At 38.0% G+C, this 21634-nt stretch overlaps 1 protein-coding gene and 1 pseudogene across 1 annotated transcript in view; both read right to left on the reverse strand.

The window, feature by feature from the left end:
- ZSWIM5 (zinc finger SWIM-type containing 5) overlaps positions 1-21634 on the reverse strand; it is a 216248-nt gene that overhangs the window by 66266 nt on the left and 128348 nt on the right. Inside the window, exons 2-4 of the mRNA XM_027573834.2 lie at positions 14376-14732; positions 2843-2991; positions 1460-1610 (exon numbers count right to left, since the gene is read on the reverse strand). Coding sequence (XP_027429635.2) covers positions 1460-1610; positions 2843-2991; positions 14376-14732 — 657 coding nt within the window. The remainder of the gene's footprint in view (positions 1-1459; positions 1611-2842; positions 2992-14375; positions 14733-21634) is intronic.
- On the reverse strand, positions 5732-6436 carry LOC113911375 (annotated as a pseudogene).

Genomic DNA, 21634 nt, shown 5'->3' on the forward strand with positions numbered 1-21634 from the left:
CCAGAGCTATCTCTGTTTCTTTGCAGTAAACACACAATTACCTTATAGGGTTGTTATGAGAATTAAGTGAAAAAATGTCAGTATAATCTGGAACACAGAGACTGGCACATAACACTCAAAAATGTAGCTATTCATTACTAATGAGAGCTCCAAAGCCATTAGTGCCACAGGTGAGATCAAAAAACCTCGGCACCCAAAACAAAACCCCAAAGTAAATGAGCATAGTTGCAGAGTCATGAAGCCTCACTATGCAAGGCTTTTAGCTCTGAGGCTATGAAATATATGCTCCAGGAGCTTCAGCCCAGAAGAACTCACTGAACTCCTAACCTGCAGCTTTCTCTTGTATTACTTTGTATGAGTGGGAAGTTTGTTGTTGCTTTCTGGCATGGAGGAACTACGGAGGAGCTATATATTAGAACTTTTAGAATATGTTACACAGAACTTTTCCAGTATAACTAAAAGTGGGGCCATGATTGGATTAAGGGTATGGAAGATTCTGAAAACAGGGAGAGGAGTTGAGTATTAGCACTGCAAAATTGGCCTTGGAGTAGTGGAATGATACAGAGAAATGATGACCAAAGAAGATGGCCTTGATGAGGAGAATCTAGAACAGAGAGGCCATTCAGGAGGCCACAGGTCTAATTTAATCTAAAAGTTCTCAATGCCCTCAACCAAACCAGTGGTGATGGGAAATTAAAAAGTGTGAATGGACACTGAATTGCATTTTGAAGGTCAAGGCATCAAATGAAGTTGGTGACTGAATGTTGGGAATGAAAGAAAAATGAGTGCTTGACAGTCAGTTTCGTAGAGTGAGGAATGGTGGTGCCACTGCCAGAGTTAGGGGAAACTTTTTTGGTTGAAGGCCTGAATTCATTTTTGGATTTCTCAAGCTTGAGGTGATCAGGGGATTTTTCAGTGGAAATGGTTATAGGGCAGTGCTGATAAGTGGAAAGAAGATGAGGCTGAGATCAACAGAGAGGTAAGCTCTGAAGCCATGACCTTAAAAAAAAAAAGTTCTCAGGGGTGTACAGAGGAAGAATAGAAGTCCAAGGCTCAAGTCTTGGAAACTGCCCTATGTCTAAGAGGTGTGTCTAGTAGTAATATAAAAGAGCAAACCCAGGGAAAGCAAGAAAAGTAAGGTTGATAAGTGTCTGGAGAGCCAGGCTAGTGCCAGGCAACAGAAGCCAAGGGAAGACATTTTCCCTCAGCAAAGCCTTCTATGTGGTAACATCTGGAACAGAATACTGATGTCAATAGCAAAGCACAATGCTGTGGAAGCAACACAAGTGAGTTCAGAATACTCTGGGTGGCCTGTGTAGAGCCCATATTTTCTACAGCTAGGCTAAAGTTCATTTAGCAAGACCCATGTAATGACTGATGGCAAGTGTTCACTAACACTGTTGCAGGGGGCAAACTGGTAGGACAGACATAGCACTTCTCTGAGATTATGGGGACTTACCTAACTCATCCCAGAGTTGCCTGCACTTATCTGTCATGCTTGTTCCCTGCTGCCTCCAGAGTGTGAGTCGTGGGTCAGCCATAAACTGCTCAGTTATCAGCGTCAGCATCCTGGCTCCATTGGAATCCCTCATCCGCAGCATCTCTCGAACCTGACACATAAGGAGGGGCCGGGGGTTGGTGACTGCACATCATAAAAAAGCAGGAGGAGAAGGAAGGGGAGGAGAAGATGAAGTATCTAAGCGTAACACACCCAAAGAGCCAAAAAGAGGGCTTCTTGTTCTACAAGCAAGTTCTCTGCATATATCAAGAAAGCCTGCTGTACACAGTGAGATACTTCACATCCACTAGGATAGCTAGAATCAAAAAGTCAGATAACAACAAGTGCTGGTGAGGATATAGAGTAATCAGACCCCTGACACTGTTGGTGGGAATGTTAAGTGATGCAACTGCTTTAGAAATCAGTATAGCAGCTCCTCAGATGATTAAATGTAGAATTATATGACCTATCAATTCCAATCCTAGAGAGAAATGAAAACACATGTCCACACAGAAACTTGTATGAGAATGTTTATAAAAGCATTATTTCTAATAGCCAAAAGGTGGAAATAATCCAAATATCCACTAACAGAGAATGGATAAACAAAAGTGGTATATCCATACAATGGAATATTATTCAATCATAAAAAGTAATTAAGTATGGATACATGTCACAACATGGATGATCCTTGAAAATATTATGTTAAGTGAAAGAAGCCAGTCACAAAAGACTATCTACTATATCATTCCACTCTTAGGAAAGCCCAGAATAGGGGAATCTATAGAGACAGAAAGTAGCTTAGTGGTTGCTTAGGGCTGGGGGAGGGGGAGTGAGGGATAGGGGAAGTGACAGGTAAAGGGTATGGGGCTTCTTTTTAGGGTGATGAAAATGTTCTAAAGTTGACTATGGTAACGGGTACACATATCTGTTTAAAATTAAAAACCACTGAATTGCAAACTTTAAATGGGTGAATCATTTGTCACTAAAGGTGTTAAGAAAAAAAGAAAGGAAATCTGCTGTGAGAGCCCAGAGTTCTAAAATACATCTCTTCAAGGCCTCATTTGGCAGCCTTGGGTTCAAAGCAGAGGGATGGGGCCCTCCTTACTAAAACCCCCAGCAAAGCTAATTTATTTAGAGTGGAGCAGAACGAAGAGGACTACCAGGGTGAGGTAGTAGGGGTCCCTGGTTGCCACCTGCTCTGGATCAGGTCTGCTCTGATCAGCCCTCCCATTAGTTTTCAAGTATTTAGTATGGATAGGTCAAGTGAGCTAGCTACAATGCATGAAGCCAGAAGTGTTGTGAGCCCAGTTTACTTAAAGAAAAAAAATACCTTTCATATCTTACCTTGGCAAACATTGAATTGAGTTGCTTCCCAGAGCCATAGTAACCACCCTGGGAGAGAAAGAGCTTCACTTGTTCTTTCACTTGTTCTTCATCCAAATGCCAACAGTTCTCATCATCAATGCTGGCCCCAGCTGTGGGGTCAGGGGCACCTATGAGGAATGGGAATGGTGAAATGAATCCCCTGAATTCATATGCTACACATTTGGCAGGAGGGATACTCAGTGAGTATATTAAAAAATGGATGGTTTATTCTGCCTTATTCCGGGCTTTGTCAACTGTGTGGTCCTAAATAAATGTAAGAGGGCTAATGCTAGTTTCATACTCACTTATGTCTCAGTCTTATCCCCTTCTAAGGTTTACAAATACCATTCTAGGCAGAAAAAACTCCCAGAAGGAACTAGAAACACTGACTCAGACTTGGAAGTTTTAGTTGGAAATCACTGAACTTACTGTACTTGAACCAATCAAACACGAAATAGTGATGTATTTTTTTTCCTAGGAGGGTGACATTTATTTTTTTTTCCTTCTTTTTGCCTTCCTATGAAGTTCAAATAAACCTTAAAGTACAGGTTTAAAAACTCTGTTTTTAAAGTTCATTATGCAATTGTAGCTTCTGAGTGGAGTTAACACTTCTAAATCTCTAGAAACTTGTCCCTTAAAGCAAAGGCAGAGTGGCATACAAGGTGAAAAATTTTATAAATTTATACTCAAAATATCTTTCATATCTGGACTCATCGCACCACCTTCAAACAGTTTTGGTTATTTACACATCCCTCTCCCCTCATGCCCTGTTAGCTGCTTGCTCACAGCTGAATTACCCACAGCACAGTGCTGGTAATGTGACAGGCACCTAGGGAATATTTATGGAATGAAAACTGAATCTTCTCTCACTTTCTCAAAGACAGAGTCCTGTGTTAGGTTTTTAGAAACCTGCCTCCAAGTGATAAAAGGCTATAAGTCAAATGCTCTACAGGTGTGGTCATGCAATAGATTATAAATTCATGTCATGTTTAATCAGTCAATCTACTTTTTCTCTTGTCTTCCCGTATCAAAGTCCTGTTTAAATGAAATCCAGGTCTACCCAGAAAAGCTGTTCTTTTGCTAAGCTTTTTTAGTGCATCTTATTGTCCATAAAATCAAAACGGTTCACACATTCAGTTATTCTACAAGTACTAATTAATACATATGACTGTCCAGTTTATGGTTACTATATGCTACTTTTCTTCGAATGTATTATTCTAGACCCAGCTCTTTTTTTTTTTTAAGATTTTATTTATTTATTTGACAGAGAGAGACGGCAAGAGAGGGAACACAAGCTGGGGGAGTGGGAGAGGGAGGAGCAGGCTTCCCGCTGAGCAGGGAGCCCCATGCGGGGCTCGATCCCAGGACCCTGGGATCATGACCCGAGCCGAAGGCAGACATTTAACGACTAAGCCACCCAGGCGCCACTAGACACAGTTTTTTTGTTGTTGTTGTTTAAGAAAAGTTTTACTAATGTGTTCTTATTTCAGCAAAGTTATTGCAACAGGTTTAAAAGGCAGACAGACACACTATTACAGGCTCTAAAGTAACAAAGGAATTTTATACAATTAAAATATTACACAGACCAATGAGATTTACTGAATAACAGATCCATAAAAGAAACTAAATCTGAAAGATTAAATCCAGTATTAGCACCTACAGTATCTCTGAAAGTAAAACTTTTAACAGTTTCATTTTTTCCTAATATATTTCTGAACTTTCTCCCCAAAATAGTGCTCTCAAACCCCAAAGATGAAGGAAGGGCATAAGAAACCCAGATACTAAGAACATACAGCCAAAAGAACTAGAAACACTGACTCAGCCTTGAAAGTTTTAGTTGGAAATCATTGAACTTACTGTACTTGAACCAATCATAAGACTTCTGTGCACTGAATACTGTATATGAGGAAAGTCTATGAATCATAAGATTTGCCAGTAGCGTCAGTCAAAAATTAGCAATATACAGTATTATTCCTATCAAATTTTTTTCTCATAAGTTATATTTATAACAAAACTATAATTAAAATATTTATTATACTTGCTTATTACACATTCAGGGACACAGCAGGGACATTTATGTGTTTGATGGTTTAGCATCCACTTTATTATGCTTACTTATTTTTGTAAGGAACACGCAACACATACTACATCTTCCCAACATTCAAGGTAATGCAATAATAACAAAATTCTCCAAAGAAAAATAACTGGAAATTGCATTAAATACTGCTTTAATTAGGAATAATTGCTATCATAAAACAAATAACATTATACATTATTTTTCCAATGAGTTTCAGTTTGAGAAACTGAACAGAAACAGATCTTTAAGATTTTAGTCATGGCAAAACTGGTAGTTCTTCAAAACCTGGGAGATGCATTAGCAAAACCACAGACACAGCCTACCTTTCACCAAAATCCTGGAGAAAAGCATTTTATGAATTTGGGGGAGATAAGACTGAACACGGGCTGAGATGTCACTTGGAAGTCGAGAGCCACCTGGGAAGCTGGCCCAAGGAATGAAGGGAACCACTGGTCCTGGTGGCAGATAAGAAAGAAACTTTGTGTTGGGCTAACCAATGGCCTATTTTATTAATGGCTTTGAATAAAAAATGTGAAATGTGTCATTGTGTTTTCTCAGAAACTAATCAAAAGATTACAGAGCCCTACACAATTTGGAGAAACAAAGTGGATGCTGAGCAACTAGAGGTCACTCCAGGTATGGAAGTTTAGAAAGTCTTTGGAGTAAATGGCACCGTGGCTCTGGCAGCAGATACAAAGGAATGATGCTCTGGAGAGGAGGCAGGGGACACTCTGATCGGCCAGTGGATAGATGAGGGTCCCAGCTGGAGGTGGGATCTTTAATTCTATGGTTTATCTTCCACTACTCATGCCTCTGTCTTCATAAATAGTGATTTCAATAACTGGGAGTCCTCTCTCAATGGGATCTGTCAGGAGGAGGCCTTGGGGAGCATATATCTTCTCATTCTGCTCTTGAATGTATTTGGACACTTCCTTCAGAACCTTCTCATAATGAGTTTCCATGCGTAAGAAGATGATGTATGCTGTTAAACAAGCCAAACAGCCTTCAAGATAGGATTGGCCCCCAAGCTTCTCTGCTTCTGCATAAAGGTTATTTAGAGTTCGAACTGTTTCTTCAAACTGCTGTCTATCAATCCAGTTCTCCAGCTCCGCGGGGAACTTGGTCTGGAACTGGCACCGTGTGCCACTGCTGTAGTCTCACTGAATGAATACCTTCCCAGACACCGGCGCCTGCTGCGGCCTCATGGTGAGGACAGGACGCGCGCGCCACCTCCTCTGCCCTCCAGCTGCGGTTGCACCGCCCCGACACAGTTTTGATTATATCACTTCCCCACTCAGAAGTCTTCAGTGATGCACCATTTTCATTATATTAAATCCAAATGCCTTAGCTTGGCATTCAAGGCTTTCCAGGGTCAGGCCTTATCTTTCATTTCTGGCTTTGTCTACCCTATATTTATACTATGTTTCAGCTAGAAACTTAGTGTTCTCAGAAATCAACCACATTTCCTTATGACTTTACTTCTGCTTTTTCCTTTATTTCTCTCCCTCTCCTGCAACCCGTTCTTCGGCCAAACAAATGATACTTCTTATTGTCAGTATTGCCTCAGCTCTAGAGTCAGGGCTGCAATGAGCAATGGAAACCATAAAATAAGCATACAGAAAAGCCAACACTGGTATGCTTCATGTACTGCTTAGTTCACTTGGCAGGGGAGGCTCTTTTACCCCCTCACTAAATTAGCCATATAACCCATTGCCACCTGTCAAAAGTGTGTCCATTCTATGCTCAAATACATATAAAAGGAGTAATACTCTTAGCACTTTATTATTACTTTTCTTAAAGATCTGTTGCATTTTGTTCTACATCAGAATTGTGCATTTCTCATACATTCCCAAAACTGAAATTTTTAAAGAGTAAGTGTTCAGTTTTGTACCTCACAGTGCCTTGCTCATTACAGCACTGAGTTAATATTTATAGAATAAACAAATACATGTCTCACTGACCATCCAGATTTAAGCTCCAGGTGGGCAAATAATATATCCTGTACTTCTTTTGTATCCCTAAAGTGCAAAGCAGAACAAATATACTCCTTATCCTTAAATATTTGTTAATAAGAGCCATATTTTTAGTGCTTCCTACACGCCAAAGTCTAAGCACTTTTTATACCTATCCTCACTACAACATACTCTCCTTGAGGGTATAACCCATTTTGTTTGCTGGTTTATTTGCAACATATAGAACAGTACTTGGCACACAATAGGTGCTCAATGATTATTTGGTAAGTAAATTCCAATGAACTCTTATAACTCTATAAGGTAGTATTATTATTCTAATTTTAAAAGGAAAAACTAAAGCTTATACAGGTAAGTGATATAACAGATGGAAAGTATATGAACCAGTATCTATATGCTGGTCTCTCTTCAAAGTCTGTTTTTCACTACAACACTAAACTTCAGCCTCTAGCCTCATAGGCCTGAGCATGGAGAGCCACAAGCTGGTTTCAGGCCCCTGAACATAAAGCTGGATGGTATGTATGAAGATAGTCAAATCCTTTCTTGGCCTATTCCACTATATAGAATATAGGATTAGTCAGAATAAGGCATTTTCCCCTTAGTGAGGATGATAAGAGTTCTCACCAGTACAGTGATTCTCAAATATTAATATACAGGATAATCACCAGGGGTTCGTATTAAAAATGCAGATTATAGAGTCTCACCTCTAATGATTCTAGTTTTCAGTAGCTCTATAAAGACAGAACTGAGATAAAATGAGATATACTAGGCATAAACCAAGGACTGGGCCTTTGAGTACCTTGCTGCCAAGGATGGGGATGAGGGAAGAACAGAAATGGTGCTCCAAAAACAAGCAGAGATGATTTGAATACCAATTCTGACTCTTGGGTGGTTTAATTAGGATAAGAAAAAGCAGGAACAGGACCCAATATCCCGGGGGAGGTGGCCCTAATTAACTGGCTGGAAGTGTGGAGTGATAACTCCTTATAAAAGTTCAAAGGGGTATGGAGAAAACTGGAGAATCTTTTAGGCCCAGGTGGTGGTAGTGGCAGCAGCTCTGGAAGAAATAAGGCACAGTTTATAAATACGCAGTGTACAGACTATAGAAAACTGCTAGGATAGGGCTCGGTCGGATAAGGCAAAGCCTCAAGAGTTACTAACAGTAAAATTTCAACTAGAACTTCAGAAGGATTTGTTTATTTGATAGGAAAAAAAGGAAAGTCAACTATGTAAATGTTTGCTATCTACAATGAACCCAGGAGATGAGAAAGAGAGCTACCAAAATGGATGGTTGCAGCAAAAAAGGGAGTGAGTCAATATTTGAGGCATCCAGGTAACACTACTATAAGGAGTTGGTGTGACTGTTGAAGGAATTAAAGTCATCTAGGAGAGCATGAATTGGCAAGAGGCCCCAAGGAGGATTTTCTAAGACATTTTCCTTTACTCAACCAATATTAATTGAGAGCCTACTATGTGTCAGGACCTGTGCCAAATACTGGATGTATGGTGGTAAACAAAGCAGATATAGTTCTTACCCTTGTGGAGCTGACAGACTAGTTGGGGAAAGGGACGTTAAACAAATAAATACACATGTACATATTTGTGTGGGAAGAAAGACAGGTCAAAGTTTTCCCTGAGAAGGTGGCATTTAAGTGAACACCGAGGAATGAATTAGGAGTTAGCCTAGCAAAGAGTGGAGGAAATACTGTATTTTTTTGCTCAAAGAAGCATAAAGTCATAAACTATTGTGGTGATTGAGTATAGTCATAATAAGGGGGAGAGGATAGGAAGAGTATTTCAAGAAGAGGGAAAATCACACGAAAATGTAAGCAAATGCCACATGATTCAAGGTTTTATAGGCCATATGAAATCTGGACTTGATCCATGACAAAATCTGTAGCTATAGAAAAGTTAGTCTGGATAGCTGTGTGGAGAATGGAATAGAAGGGAGCAATAGTGGAAAAGGAATCTAGGTGGGAGATTATGGTAGTTTGATTTAGGGTGATGGTAGTATCAATAGAGAGAAATGGAAAATGATGAAATATACTTTGGAGGTAAAATTAACAGGTCTTGCAATGAAATGTGTATGGATTATAAATGAAAAGTATTAGGGATGACTGTAAGATTTCTATCATGATCCAATGGCTAAATGGTGGTGCTATTTATTGAGCAAGTTTGGGGAGGAAGGTAAATTCACATTTGGATATGTTGATCTGGGGATGTCTCTGTGATATGGAATAGTCAGTTGGATATAGGAGAAGTAATCTGTGAGTTATAGTACATAGATGACGCTTCAAGTCAAGGATGTAGCTGAGATTGCCTATAGAGATCAGAATAAGAAGAGGAGAAAACTTAAGATTAATCTGTAAGAAATGTCAAGATTAAAGGTCAGATAGTAGAGGAAGGTAGAGCATGTAGGAATGAATGAACAAGAACACAGATAATTTTAATTAGATAAACTAGGTCTGTAGTTCACAACCAGCCTCTCCAGCTGTCCACTCCCAAGCAAAATCTTTTTAAAAAATCCTTTGGTTAAAAAAAAAAGATAACAATGTTTCTATATACGTTCATGTTAGTCTTTTCATAAAAAGAGGTGAATATGACACTAATTACCCTCAGTAGTGGTAAAGTGGACCCCCTCAGTGTAAATGACACTTTAATGTTACAGTGTAAAATTTTCCACAGGATTGTAAAAGAAATGGTAACAAGTGAAGATAAAATAGAAAGGATGTCTTTTATAAATAATTATGAAACAAACCATCATGTGGCTTGAGGCTCCAAGTTAGCATTGAGGCTGTAACAATGAGCCCTGTCCTGAGGGAACTATTAAGTCTATGGAATCAATTTTTCTTTCATTATTAAACATTCTTTTTTAAATTATAAAAATAATACATGCTTATTATATAAAATACACTAAAGCATAAAGAAAATAAAATCCACCTATAATGCTACCAGCCATAGATTACTATTGTTAATATTATGGTGTATTTCCTTCCAGTCCCTGTGTACACATGTACGTATATACACATATACACATTGCTTTTAAAATTAAATTAATATTTTAAAACTGAAATATAAATTATGAAGAGTATACAAATCTTGCATATACAGCTTGATGAATTATCACATAGTAATTTTAACAAGTGTAAGTATCAAGAAATATGAAATAGTCAAGAAATATAATACTACCAGCATCCCATAAGCCCCTTCACAAACACTATCTCCTTTCCTCTTCCCCCATATTAATCACTATCCTAACTTTAACACCAGACACTTGTGTTTGAACTTTACATAAGTAGAATCATACAAGAGTTACTTCTTTTGTGTCTGGCTCCATTCACTCAACATCATGTTTGTAAGATTCACCCATATTTTGGGGTTTAGCAATAGTACTTAATTTATTTTCATTGATGTATAGTATTCCATTATATGAATGTATCTATTTATTTAGTCACTCTACTGTTGATGGACATTTGGATTGTTTATATTTCAGCTGTTGCACATTATGCTTCTCATTTCCACTGAGTAGACATCTAAAAGAATTTCTGGGTCACACGGTATGCATATGCTCAACTTTAGTTAGACGATGCTAAACAGTTTTTCAAAGTGACTGCCACAATTTGTAGCTGCAATATATTAGTTCCCACATGCAATATATTAGTTCCAGTTGCTCAGTATCCTCACCAGTAGTTGCTACTGATAGTTTTAAAAACTTAGCCATTCTGGTGGGTATATAATGGTATCTCATTCTGGTTTTAATTTGCATTTCCCTGATTACTACTTAAAGTACCTTTTAATGTGTTTATTAACCATTTGGATATCCTTTTTGTCAAGTGCCTTTCTGTGTCTCTTGTCCATTTTACTATTTGTAGGGGTTATTTATTGTATTAGGATATAAACTCTTTGTCAGTTATATATACTGTAAATACCTTCTCCCCTACTTGCCTTTTTAGTCTCTTAGGTGCCTTTTGATAAAAAGAAGTTTAAAATTTTAATGTAGTCCCATTTTCAAATCTTTTCCTACTTAAGAAAAATTTTTCTTACCTCAAGGACATGAAGATATTTTCTCATGTTATCTCATATACTTTATTGTTTTACTTTTCACATTTATATCTGCAATCCATCTATTACTGATTTTTTTTGTATGGCATGAGATAGGAATGGAGTTTTGCTTTTCCCCAACCCCCTACATGAATATCTAATTGATCCAGCTCCATTTATTTATTCTTTTTCCACTGCTGGGCATTAAGTGGAATCCTTTCACTTTGGGAACCACATGCTTTTGTTCTAGAAAATTTTCTTATTATATTCAATTATTTCATTGACAAATTCCTTACCTCTGTTTTCTATTTCTGAAACCCCTATTATTCAAACATTGGAATTCCTAGGACTGTTCTCTTAATTTTTGACAAGTTTTTTTCTCCTATTTTTCATCTGTCTTCTTGCTCTACTCTATAGGAACTTTCCTTACCCTTATTTTCCATCACGTAGTTTTAAAAAATTTTGCCATTATATTTGTAATTTCATTAGTTCTTCCTGTTGTGTGAATTTGTTTTTACAGTATCCAGTTCTTATTTCATGGTTGTAATATTTTTTTAATCTAATGATAATGTTATTAATAATTTCTCAAGGTTTTCTTCTCTCTGCATAGTTCCTATTTCCCCCAAATTGCCTTTCTACGTTTGTTAACTTTGGTCTGTTATCTTCCACAATATTCAACGTTGTTGACTATTCACTTCTTGAAACAACTCAGTTGTTCACTCAGTTCTATACTGACTTTGATAATTGCTAGCTATCTTTTTCTCATTTCTCATTCTACTTTGCTCATTCCTACAATGGCTCCCGTTTTCATCACTTGTATATGCATAGCTGTATTCATTCAGTAAACCCTTATTAATTTCCAGGTACCATGCTAGGTGACAGAGACTCAGAAATTAGCAAAACATGGTTCCTGACCCTACTTCTCAAATTATCTTACGTTTCTCAAGGTATCCATTATCTCTTCATTGTTAAGCAGCAACTGAATCCCTTGACCAGGATGCTATACCAGAGGATTTCAGGGTATGTAGTTACCAAATCAAATCACAGAGCATGGAGCAGTGATAGATGTAGAAAAACAGTCTACCAAAGGGGACAAGGCAAAATCTAGGTTTTACTTCCTAGGTTAAAACCACAGAAGAGAAAAAAAGGGGTTTCAAAGAAGTGAGGAGCACAGCAATGCCTGGATCCATTCTTGGGCTTAAAAGCAGGCAGTTACCAGTTTTAGAAATCTTATTCCTGGTTTTAAGTCTGTTTTGGTGAGGAAGAAGGTTTGGGAAAGGGAATAAGGAAGACGGCCTAAGTGTTTAAAGATTTAGCAGGGAAAAGAAACATGACTTCAAGTATCTCTATGCTAATAACTCCAAAATTCCGACTTTTGTCCTCAGTTCCAGATCCATATATCCAATATCCATCAGAAAAATTTTCCTAAATGTTCTATAAGCACCTCCAACTTATACTGAATTCATCTTCCTCCTAAATTCATTCCTCTTCTTACGTTCCCTCAGTGATCAAATTCATCAATACCATCCTAGCTAGACATTCTAGAATTCAGTTTTCTCCCATCTTTCTCTTCTTCCTTTTCTTTGCTCCCCACACATCCTATACACCTGGATGTTGAATACAGTCCATGTTACCTCTAAGATATCTCCATCCTCTGTCCCCCTTTTCTCAGTATCATTGCTGATATCAACATTGATTATTAGAAATAGATCAGGAAAGGCCTTGTGGAATACTAGGGAAGCTGGGTGTAGAAAGCTAATATTAGTATGGACTAAACACAGGTTCAGAAGTAGCAGATCCTGGGGAAGGTTGAGAATCACATCTCAAGTTCGATGTGGCAACTTAAGCCTAATTTCAGATAAATACATAATAGGATACTGATATGGGAGGTTCAAAGAAAGATAAAAATTGCTTTAGCACAGTGGTAAAGAGGGAAGGGGGCTGTTTTGGCGACAGCAGTGGTTCGAACAAGACAGGTGTAATACACGTCCTTAACCGAGGTGGTCACTAAAAGAAAAGGCAAGAGAGCTTGGAAATTCTGAGAAAGAGCTAATTCTGAGAAATTTTGAGAAAGAGCTAATGGGAATAAAGCATGAGAATAGATCATAACCTAGCTATTGGGGTACAAAGCAGTACTTCTTTTTGGTGCTACAGACGTTGGGATGAGGCAGAACTCAGGTCTCTAAGAGCTCTAGACTTAAGGAGGCCAGAGAAGTAGAACAGCTTCCCTATGTGGGATAAGAGATATGTGAAGCTACCCTTTTAAGAGTATCACTCAAAGAGCGAGAGCTCAGTTATTATGTAAACACCACAATTTTCTGTATAAAGCAACAGAAGATTATTTCTGCTAGTTAGCAAGAGTTCTTGGAAGCTTGTCTGTTTATCTTTGTTTCTGAGGAGTGGTGAGCTTGTGTGTAGGACTTGATTAGTTCTATTGGACAACTGGGAAAGGCAGACCCTCTGGCACATGGACCACAGTATTATACAGGCCACCCACCTGGTATCATTGCCTCTTTTATGCTGACACCAAAATTATCTTCTAAAAATAAAGAGGTACTATAGAGAAGCATAAAAACCTTGAGTTCTGAAGTCAGGTGAGCCTGGGTTATAAATAATTTCCTTATTTATAAAATGGAAGCGGTTAAAACACCTACTTCACAGACTAGTTTTGAAAGCTAAACGAATTAATATATACAGAGTCCCTTCAGTGGTGCCTGGAACATAGTAGGATCTAACAAACAAAATGCCTTCTCAAAATTCTTCAGTAGTTTCCTATGATAAAGTCTTTACAACCTGGCTTCATTATAAAAACAAGCATTTGTTTCAAATTTAGCTGTCTTTTCTACTAGATTTTAAGCTACTTGAAGGCAGGAACCATGTCTGTTTTATGCCTTCAACAATCAGCACTATTGCTTGCACAGAGCAGGTACTCAATATATACTCATTGAATGAGTAAGTGAACATAGTATCTTTCTCCATCCATGCAACCCTCCCATTATATGTAGCTCATAATCACAATGCTAACAGATGCTCTTTAGAATAACCCTGATGTTATGTGGGATCCTAAAATGTTAAGGAAATTCTCATATACATTTAATTTCACTGAATGACACAAATTATTTTAGGCATTCTCTCACTCCTGAATATTCCAGGCTCCTGGGGACAGGGATTATATGGACAAATAAAGTCCATAAACTAGACCAATATATAACTCTAACATTCTGTCCTTTTTTGCCAAAACTTTTATAAGGTAGACAATTGGACTGCTTTAAGAAACTAAGAGTTAAATAGCTGTTTGGATAGAATGAATTCATTAAGGTTTAAGTGACTACAACTGCAAAAATATTCCAAAAAGATTTTCAACCTCTAAATATGCAATAAAGCACAAGGTAGGTTTTTAGCAACAAAAATGTTGTATAATTACCATTCACTTGGTTGATTTCAGAGTTGGAGGATAGAATTTCATCTGCCAGTTTCTGTGCAGTAGGAAGAACTTCAGTGTGGTGTGCCGTGATTAAATATTGAATAAACTTTTGTAGTTGGTCCCTATTCATCTGGAAAAGGGTTTCTGAGATAGGAAGACGCAATTTGACTTGGTCTGGTTTACGGATCCTGTAGAGTGAGAGTGCTACCACATGAGCACAGTAGAATATGTCTTTGTTCCCACAGCCACATGTCACTGAAGTGATTTTGCATCGATCAAAACTAATTGCAACTTTGTAGGTCACTGCTGGTTCTGAAGTAGTAGCTGCCTCAGTTACTGTGCCACTGAGATGGAAGCCTAAGGAAACAAAGAAAGTGCGTTTAGAGATTCTGTAGTAAGAAACTTGAAGAATTTCATTTTGCATTTCAATTAATCAATTCAGAAACTTTTTGCTGAGTATCTCCTATCTATGTGGTAGGCTCTGCCATAATACAAAGGTCAATGAAACTCAGGTATAGCTCTTAAGGACAATATCTAGAAAAAGAGTCCTTACCTGGAGTCCACAAACCTCCTGAACTAATTATGAAAACTTTTGTTTGTACATACGTACTTTTGCTGAGGGCAGGAAATGGTTCAAAGCTTTCATTATAGTCTCAAAAGGTTAACAAGGAACCCCAAATAAGTTAAGAAACTCTGAGGTAGATTTTAACCTATTTGGGGGCAAAGACAAGTCTATAAATAACATCAGTACAATCTAGATTAAGGTGAGTGCTATAACTGCAAGAGAAATCAAAAGAATGCCGTGAAAAGGACAGGAGAAAGAACAAGGAGACTTGGACGACATTTCTTCCTCAAAACATAGAATTCCAAAATGGTGGCCATGTGGAATAAGTAAAAGGCAAGAAACCTCATAAAATATGGAAAGTACAGGTTGGTGCAGTGAGATTAGCAGTGTTACACCTCTACTTACTAGCACATAGCACTGATAATTTTGAAATGTAGGGAGAATAATTCAGTCACTCAAACGAAAGTTGAATGAGACCTTAAGGATCAGACTGCTAGGCCTAGGAATATTGACAGAAAAAGGAGAAGAATATAAAATATTTGTAAAGCACCTATCATGTAGCAGAACTGTAATTGGTGCTTTTAATAATTTATCACAACAACATGATGACCATTATTTTTCTTATTTTAAACATTTTTTTCTTTTCAAATTTTTATTTAAATTCTATTTAGTTAACATACAGTGCAATACTGGTTTCAGGAGCAGAATTTACAAACAACACCCAGTGCCCTCCTTAATACCCATCACCCACCTACCTCCCTCCATCAACCCTCACTTTGTTCTCTATCATTAAGTGTCTCTTATGGTTTGTCTCCTTCTCGTTCTCTCTTTTTACCCTCCCCTTCCCATATGCTCATCTGTTTTGTTTCTTAAATTCCACATATGAGATAAATCATATGGTATTTGTCTTTCTCTGACTGACTTATTTCGCTTAGCATAATACACTCTAGCTCCAACACGTAGTTGCAATGAAAAGATTTCATTCTTTCTGATAGCTGAGTAATATTCCCTCATATATATATTATACACACACACAACACACACACCCCACATCCTCCTTATCCATTCATCAGTTGTTGGACATGTGGACTCTACACAGTTTGTCTATTGTCGATAATGCTGCTATAAACATTGGGGTGCATGTACCACTTTGAATCTGTATTTTTGTAACCTTTGGATATATACCTAGTAGTACAATTGCTGAGTGGTGTAGGGTAGTTTTACTTTTAACTTTTTGAGGAACCTCCATACTATTTTCCAGAATGGGTGCACCAGTTTGCATTTCCACCAACAGTGCTAGAGGGTTCCCCTTTCTCCCCATCCTCACCAACACCTGTTGTTTCTTGCATTAATTTGAGCCATTCTGACTGGTGTGAGCTGGTATCTTATTGTGCTTTTCATTTGTATTTCCCTGATGATGAGTGATGTTGAGCACTTTTTCATGTGTCTGTTAGCCATCTGTATGTCATCTTTGGAGAAATGTCTATTCATATCTTTTGCCCATTTCTTAACTGGATTATTTGTTTTTTGGATGTTGAGTTTGATAAGCTCTTTATAGATTTTGGATACTAACCCTTTATCAGATACGTCATTTGCAAATATCTTCTCCTATTCTGTAGGCTGCCTTTTAGTTTTATTGATTGTTTTCTTTGCTATGTAGAAGCTTTTTATTTTGATTTAGTCCCAATAGTTCATTTTTGCTTTTGTTTGTGTTGCCTCCAGAGATGTGTCTAGTAAGAAATTGCTATGGCCGTGGTCAAAGAGGTTGCTACCTGTGTTCTCCTCTAGGATTTTGATGGTTTCCTGTCTCACATTTGGGTCTTTCATCCATTTTGAATTTATTTCTGTGTATGGTGTAGGAAAGTGGTCCAGTTCCATTCTTCTGCATATTGCTGTCCTGTTTTCTCAACACAATTTGAAGAGACTGTCTTTTTTTTCCCATTGAATATTCTTTCCTACTTTGTTGAAGATTAGTTACCATACAGTTGTGGGCCCATTTCTGGATTTTCTTTTTTGTTCCATTGTTCTAAGTGTCTTGTTTTTGTGCCAGTACCATACTGTTTTGAGGATTACAGCCTTGTAATATCACTTGAAGTCTAGAATCGTGATGCTTCCAGATTTGCTTTTCTTTTTCAGGATTGCTTAGCTATTCAGGGTCTTTTGTGGTTCCATACGAATTTTAGGATTGTTTGTTCTAGCTCTTTGAAAAATGCTGGTGGTATTTTGATAGCTATTGCATTAAATGTATGATTGCTTTGGGTGGTATACATTTTAACAAAATTTGTTCTTCTAATCCATGAGCATGGAATGTCTTTCCATTTCTTTGTGTCATCTTCAGTTTCTTTCATAAGTGTTCTATAGTTTTCAGAGTACAGTTCTTTCACCTCTTTAGTTAGGTCTATTCCTTGGTATCTTATTATTTTTGGTGCAATTGTAAATAGGATTGTTTTCTCTTTTTTTAAGATTTTATTTATTTATTTTTGAGAGGAGGGGAGAGAGAACAAGTTGGGGGAGGGGGGAAAGGGAGAAGTAGACTCCCCACAGAGCAGGGAGCCTGATGTGGCACTTGATCTCAGGACCCTGAGATCATGACCTGAGCTGAAGGCAGACACCTAACCGAATGAGCCACCCAGGCGCCCTAGGATTGTTTTCTTAATTTCTCTTTCTGCTGCTTCCTTATTGGTGTACACAAATGCAACAGATCTCTGTACACTGCTTTTGTATCTACTGAATCTGTTTATCAGATCCAGAAGTTTTGGCGAGGGAGTCTTTCAGGTTTCCTATATAAAGAGTATCATGTCATCTCCAAATAGTGAATGTTTCACCTCCTCCTTACTGATTTGGATGTCTTTTATTTCTTTTATTGTCTGATTGCTCTGGCTAGGACTTCCAGTATGATGTTGGATAGAAAAGGTGAGAGTGAACATCCCGGTCTTGTTCCTGACCTTAGGGGAAAGGCTCTCAGTTTTCCCCACTGAGGATAATGTTAGCTATGGTTTTCCATATATTGAGCTATTTATTATGTTGAGGTATGTTCCCTCTAAACTAACTTTGTTGAGGGCATTTTCATGAATGGATGTTGTACTTTGTCATATGCTTTTTCTGCATCTATTGAAATGATCATATGTTTCTAGTCTTTCTCTTGTTGATGTGATGTATCATGTTGATTGATTTGTGAATACTGAACCACCCTTGCAACCCTGGAGGAAATCCCACTGGATTGTGGTGAATGACGTTTTTAATGTATTGTTGGATTTGGTTTGCTAGTATTTTGTTGAGGATTTCTGCATCTATGTTCATCAGGGATATTGCCCTGTAGTTCTCTTTTCTAGTGGTGTCTTTACTAGGTTTTGGTATCAGGATAATGCTGGCCTCACAGAATAAATTTGAAAGCTTTCCTTCCTTTTCTATTTTTCGGAATAGTTTGAGAAGAAAAGGCATTAGCTCTTCTTTAAATGTTTTGTTGTTGTTTAAAAAGATTTCATTTATTTATTTTGAGAGACAGAGAGAGAGAGAGAGTGTGCGCATGAGTGAGGGGGAGGAAGAAGCAGACTCCCTGCTGAGCGGGAAGCCCGATGCGGGGCTTGATCCCAGGACCTCAGGATCAGGACCTGAGCTGAAGGCAAATGCTTAACTGACTGAGCCACCCAGGCACCCCCTTAAATATTTGCAAGAACTCGTCTGTGAAGCCATCTGGTTCTGGACTTTGGTTTGTTGGGAGTTTTTGGATTACTGATTCAATTTCTTTGCTTGTAATCAGTCTGTTCAAATTTTCTATTTCTTCCTGTTTCACTTTTGTTAGATTATATGTTTCTGGAATTTATCCATTTCTTCCAGGTTGTCCAATTTGTTGGCATGTAGTTTTTCATAATACTCTCTTATAAGTTTATTTCCATGGTGTTTGTTGTTATTTCTCCTCTCATTTGTGATTTTATTTGGGCCCTTTCTCTTTTTTTCTTGATTAAGTCTGGCTAGAGATTTGTCAATTTTTTTTCAATTTTATTTTATTATGTTATGTTAATCACCATACATCATTAGTTTTTGATGTAGTGTTCCATGATTCATTGTTTGTGTATAACACCCGGTGCTCCATTCAGTACGTGCCCTCTTTAATACCCATCACCAGGCTAACCCATCCCCCCACCCCCCTTCCCTCTAGAACCCTCAGTTTGTTTCTCAGAGTCCATAGTCTCTAATGGTTCATCTCCCCCTCCGATTCCCCCCTTCATTTTTCCCTTCCTACTATCTTCTTTTCTTTTTTTTTTTAACATATAATGTATTATATGTTTCAGAGGTACAGGTCTGTGATTTAACAGTCTTACACAATTCACAGTGCTCACCATAGCACATACCCTCCCCAATGTCTATCACCCAGCCACCCCATCCCTCCCACCCCACCCCCACTCCAGCAACCCTCAGTTTGTTTCCTGAGATTAAGAATTCCTCTTATCAGTGAGATCATATGATACATGTCTTTCTCTGATTGACTTATTTCGCTTAGCATAATACTCTCTAGTTCCATCCACGTTGTTGCAAATGGCAAGATTTCAGTTTTTTGATGGCTGCATAATATTCCATTGTCTGTATATACCACATCTTCTTTATCCATTCATGTCTTGATGGACATCTTGGCTCTTTCCATAGTTTGGCTATTGTGGACTTGCTGCTGTAAACATTGGGGTGCACGCACCCCTCTGGATAACAATTTTATTTATTTTTTTCAAAGAACCAGCTCCTGGTTTCATTGATCTATTCTATTGTTTTTTAGTTTCTATATCATTTATTTCTGCTCTAGTCTTTATTACTTCCTTTCTTTGGCTCGTTTTAGGTTTCATTTGTTGTTCTTTTTTTAGCTCCTTTCAGTGTAAGGTTAGGTTCTTTATTTGAGGTTTTTCTTGCTTCTTGAGGTAGGCCTGTATTGCTATACACTTCCCTCTGAGAACTGCTTTTGCTGCGTCCCAAAGATTTTGAACTGTTTGTTTTCATTTTCATTTGTTTCCATGTACTATTTTTAATTGCTTCTTTTATTTCCTGGTTGACCTATTCATTGTTCAGCAGCATGTTATTTGTGGTCTTTCCAGATTTTTTCTTGTGGTTGACTTCTAGTTTCATAGCATTGTGGTCAGAAAAGATGCACAGTATGACTTTGATCCTTTTGACTATGCTGAAGCTTGTTTTGTGGCCTGATATGTCATCTATTGTGGAGGATGTTCCATGTGCACTTGAAAAGAATGTGTATTCTGCTGTTTGGGGCTGGAATGTTCTGAATATTCTGTTAAATCCATCTGGTTCACTGTGTCATTCAAAGCCATTGTTTCTGCGTTGATTTTCTGTTTAGATGATCCGTCCATTGGTGTAAGTGGGCTGTTAAAGTCTACTGCTATGGTATTATTATCGATTAGTTTCTTTATGTTTGTTCCTAACTGTTTTGTGTGTTTGGGTGCTCCCATGTTGGGTCCATAAATATTTACAATTGTTGTATCTTCTTGTTGGATTGTCCCCTTTATTATGATAGTGTTCTTCTTGCCTCTTGTTAACAGTCTTTGCTTTAAAGTCTATTTCATCCAATAGAAGTATTGCCACTCTGGCTTTCTTTTGACATCCATTTGCATGATAGATGTTTCTCCATCTCCTCACTTTCAATTTGCAGCTGTTGTTTGGTCTAACATGAGCCTCTTGTAGGCAGTGTATAGATGGGTCTTGTTTTTTCATCCATTCTGTCACCCTGTCTTTTGATTGGAGCATTTCGTCCATTTACATTCAAAGTAATTACTGATTGGGGTGCCTGGGTGTCTCAGTAGGTTAAGCGTCCAACTCTTGATCTCAGCTCAGGTCTTGATCTTGGGGTATGAGTTTGGGCCCTCCATTAGGCTTCATGCTAGGCTTGGAGCCTACTTAAAAAAATAAAGTCATTATTGATAGATATGTATTTGTTGCTGTTTTATTATTTGTTTTGTGGTTGTTCTGAAGATTTTCTCTGAGCCTTTCTTGTCTTCCTCTCTTTCATAGTTTGCGGGTTTTCTTCAGTGACATATTTGAATTTCTTTCTCTTTATTCTTTGCATATTTATTAGTGGTTTTTGATAAATCATTACCATACAATTTGTATAACTCCTTCTGCATATAGCAGTCTATACTAAATTGATGGTCATTTAAGTTTGAACCCATTCTTTACTCCTCTCCTCCCCATGTTTTAGGTATATACTTCCTTTTTTTTTGTGAGTTTTTTTTGTGTTTCCTACCTTCATACTGTCATTTGTGGTCTTTCCTTTCCACTCAAAGCGTTCCCTTTAATACTTCTTGCAGGGCTGGTTTAGAGGTCATGAACTCTTTAGTTTTTGTTTGGGAAACTCTTTATCTCTCCTTCTATTCTGAATGACAGCCTTGCTGGATAGGGTATTCTTGGCTGCAAGTTCTTCCCATTCAGCACTTTGAATACATCAAGCCACTTCTTTCTGTTTGGAAAGTTTTTTTTTTTTTTTTTTTAAGATTTTATTTATTTATTTGACAGAGAGCACAAATAGGCAGAGTGGCAGGCAGAGGGAGAGGGAGAAGCAGGCTCTCCGCCGAGCAGGGAGCCAGACATGGGGCTCGATCCCAGGACCCCAGGATCATGACCTGAGCCAAAGGCAGCCACTTAACCAACTGAGCCACCCAGGCACCCCAGTTTGGAAAGTTTTTTTGCTGAAAAATCT

Source organism: Zalophus californianus, chromosome 4 (assembly GCF_009762305.2).
Source record: "Zalophus californianus isolate mZalCal1 chromosome 4, mZalCal1.pri.v2, whole genome shotgun sequence".
Taxonomy (NCBI): domain Eukaryota; kingdom Metazoa; phylum Chordata; class Mammalia; order Carnivora; family Otariidae; genus Zalophus; species Zalophus californianus.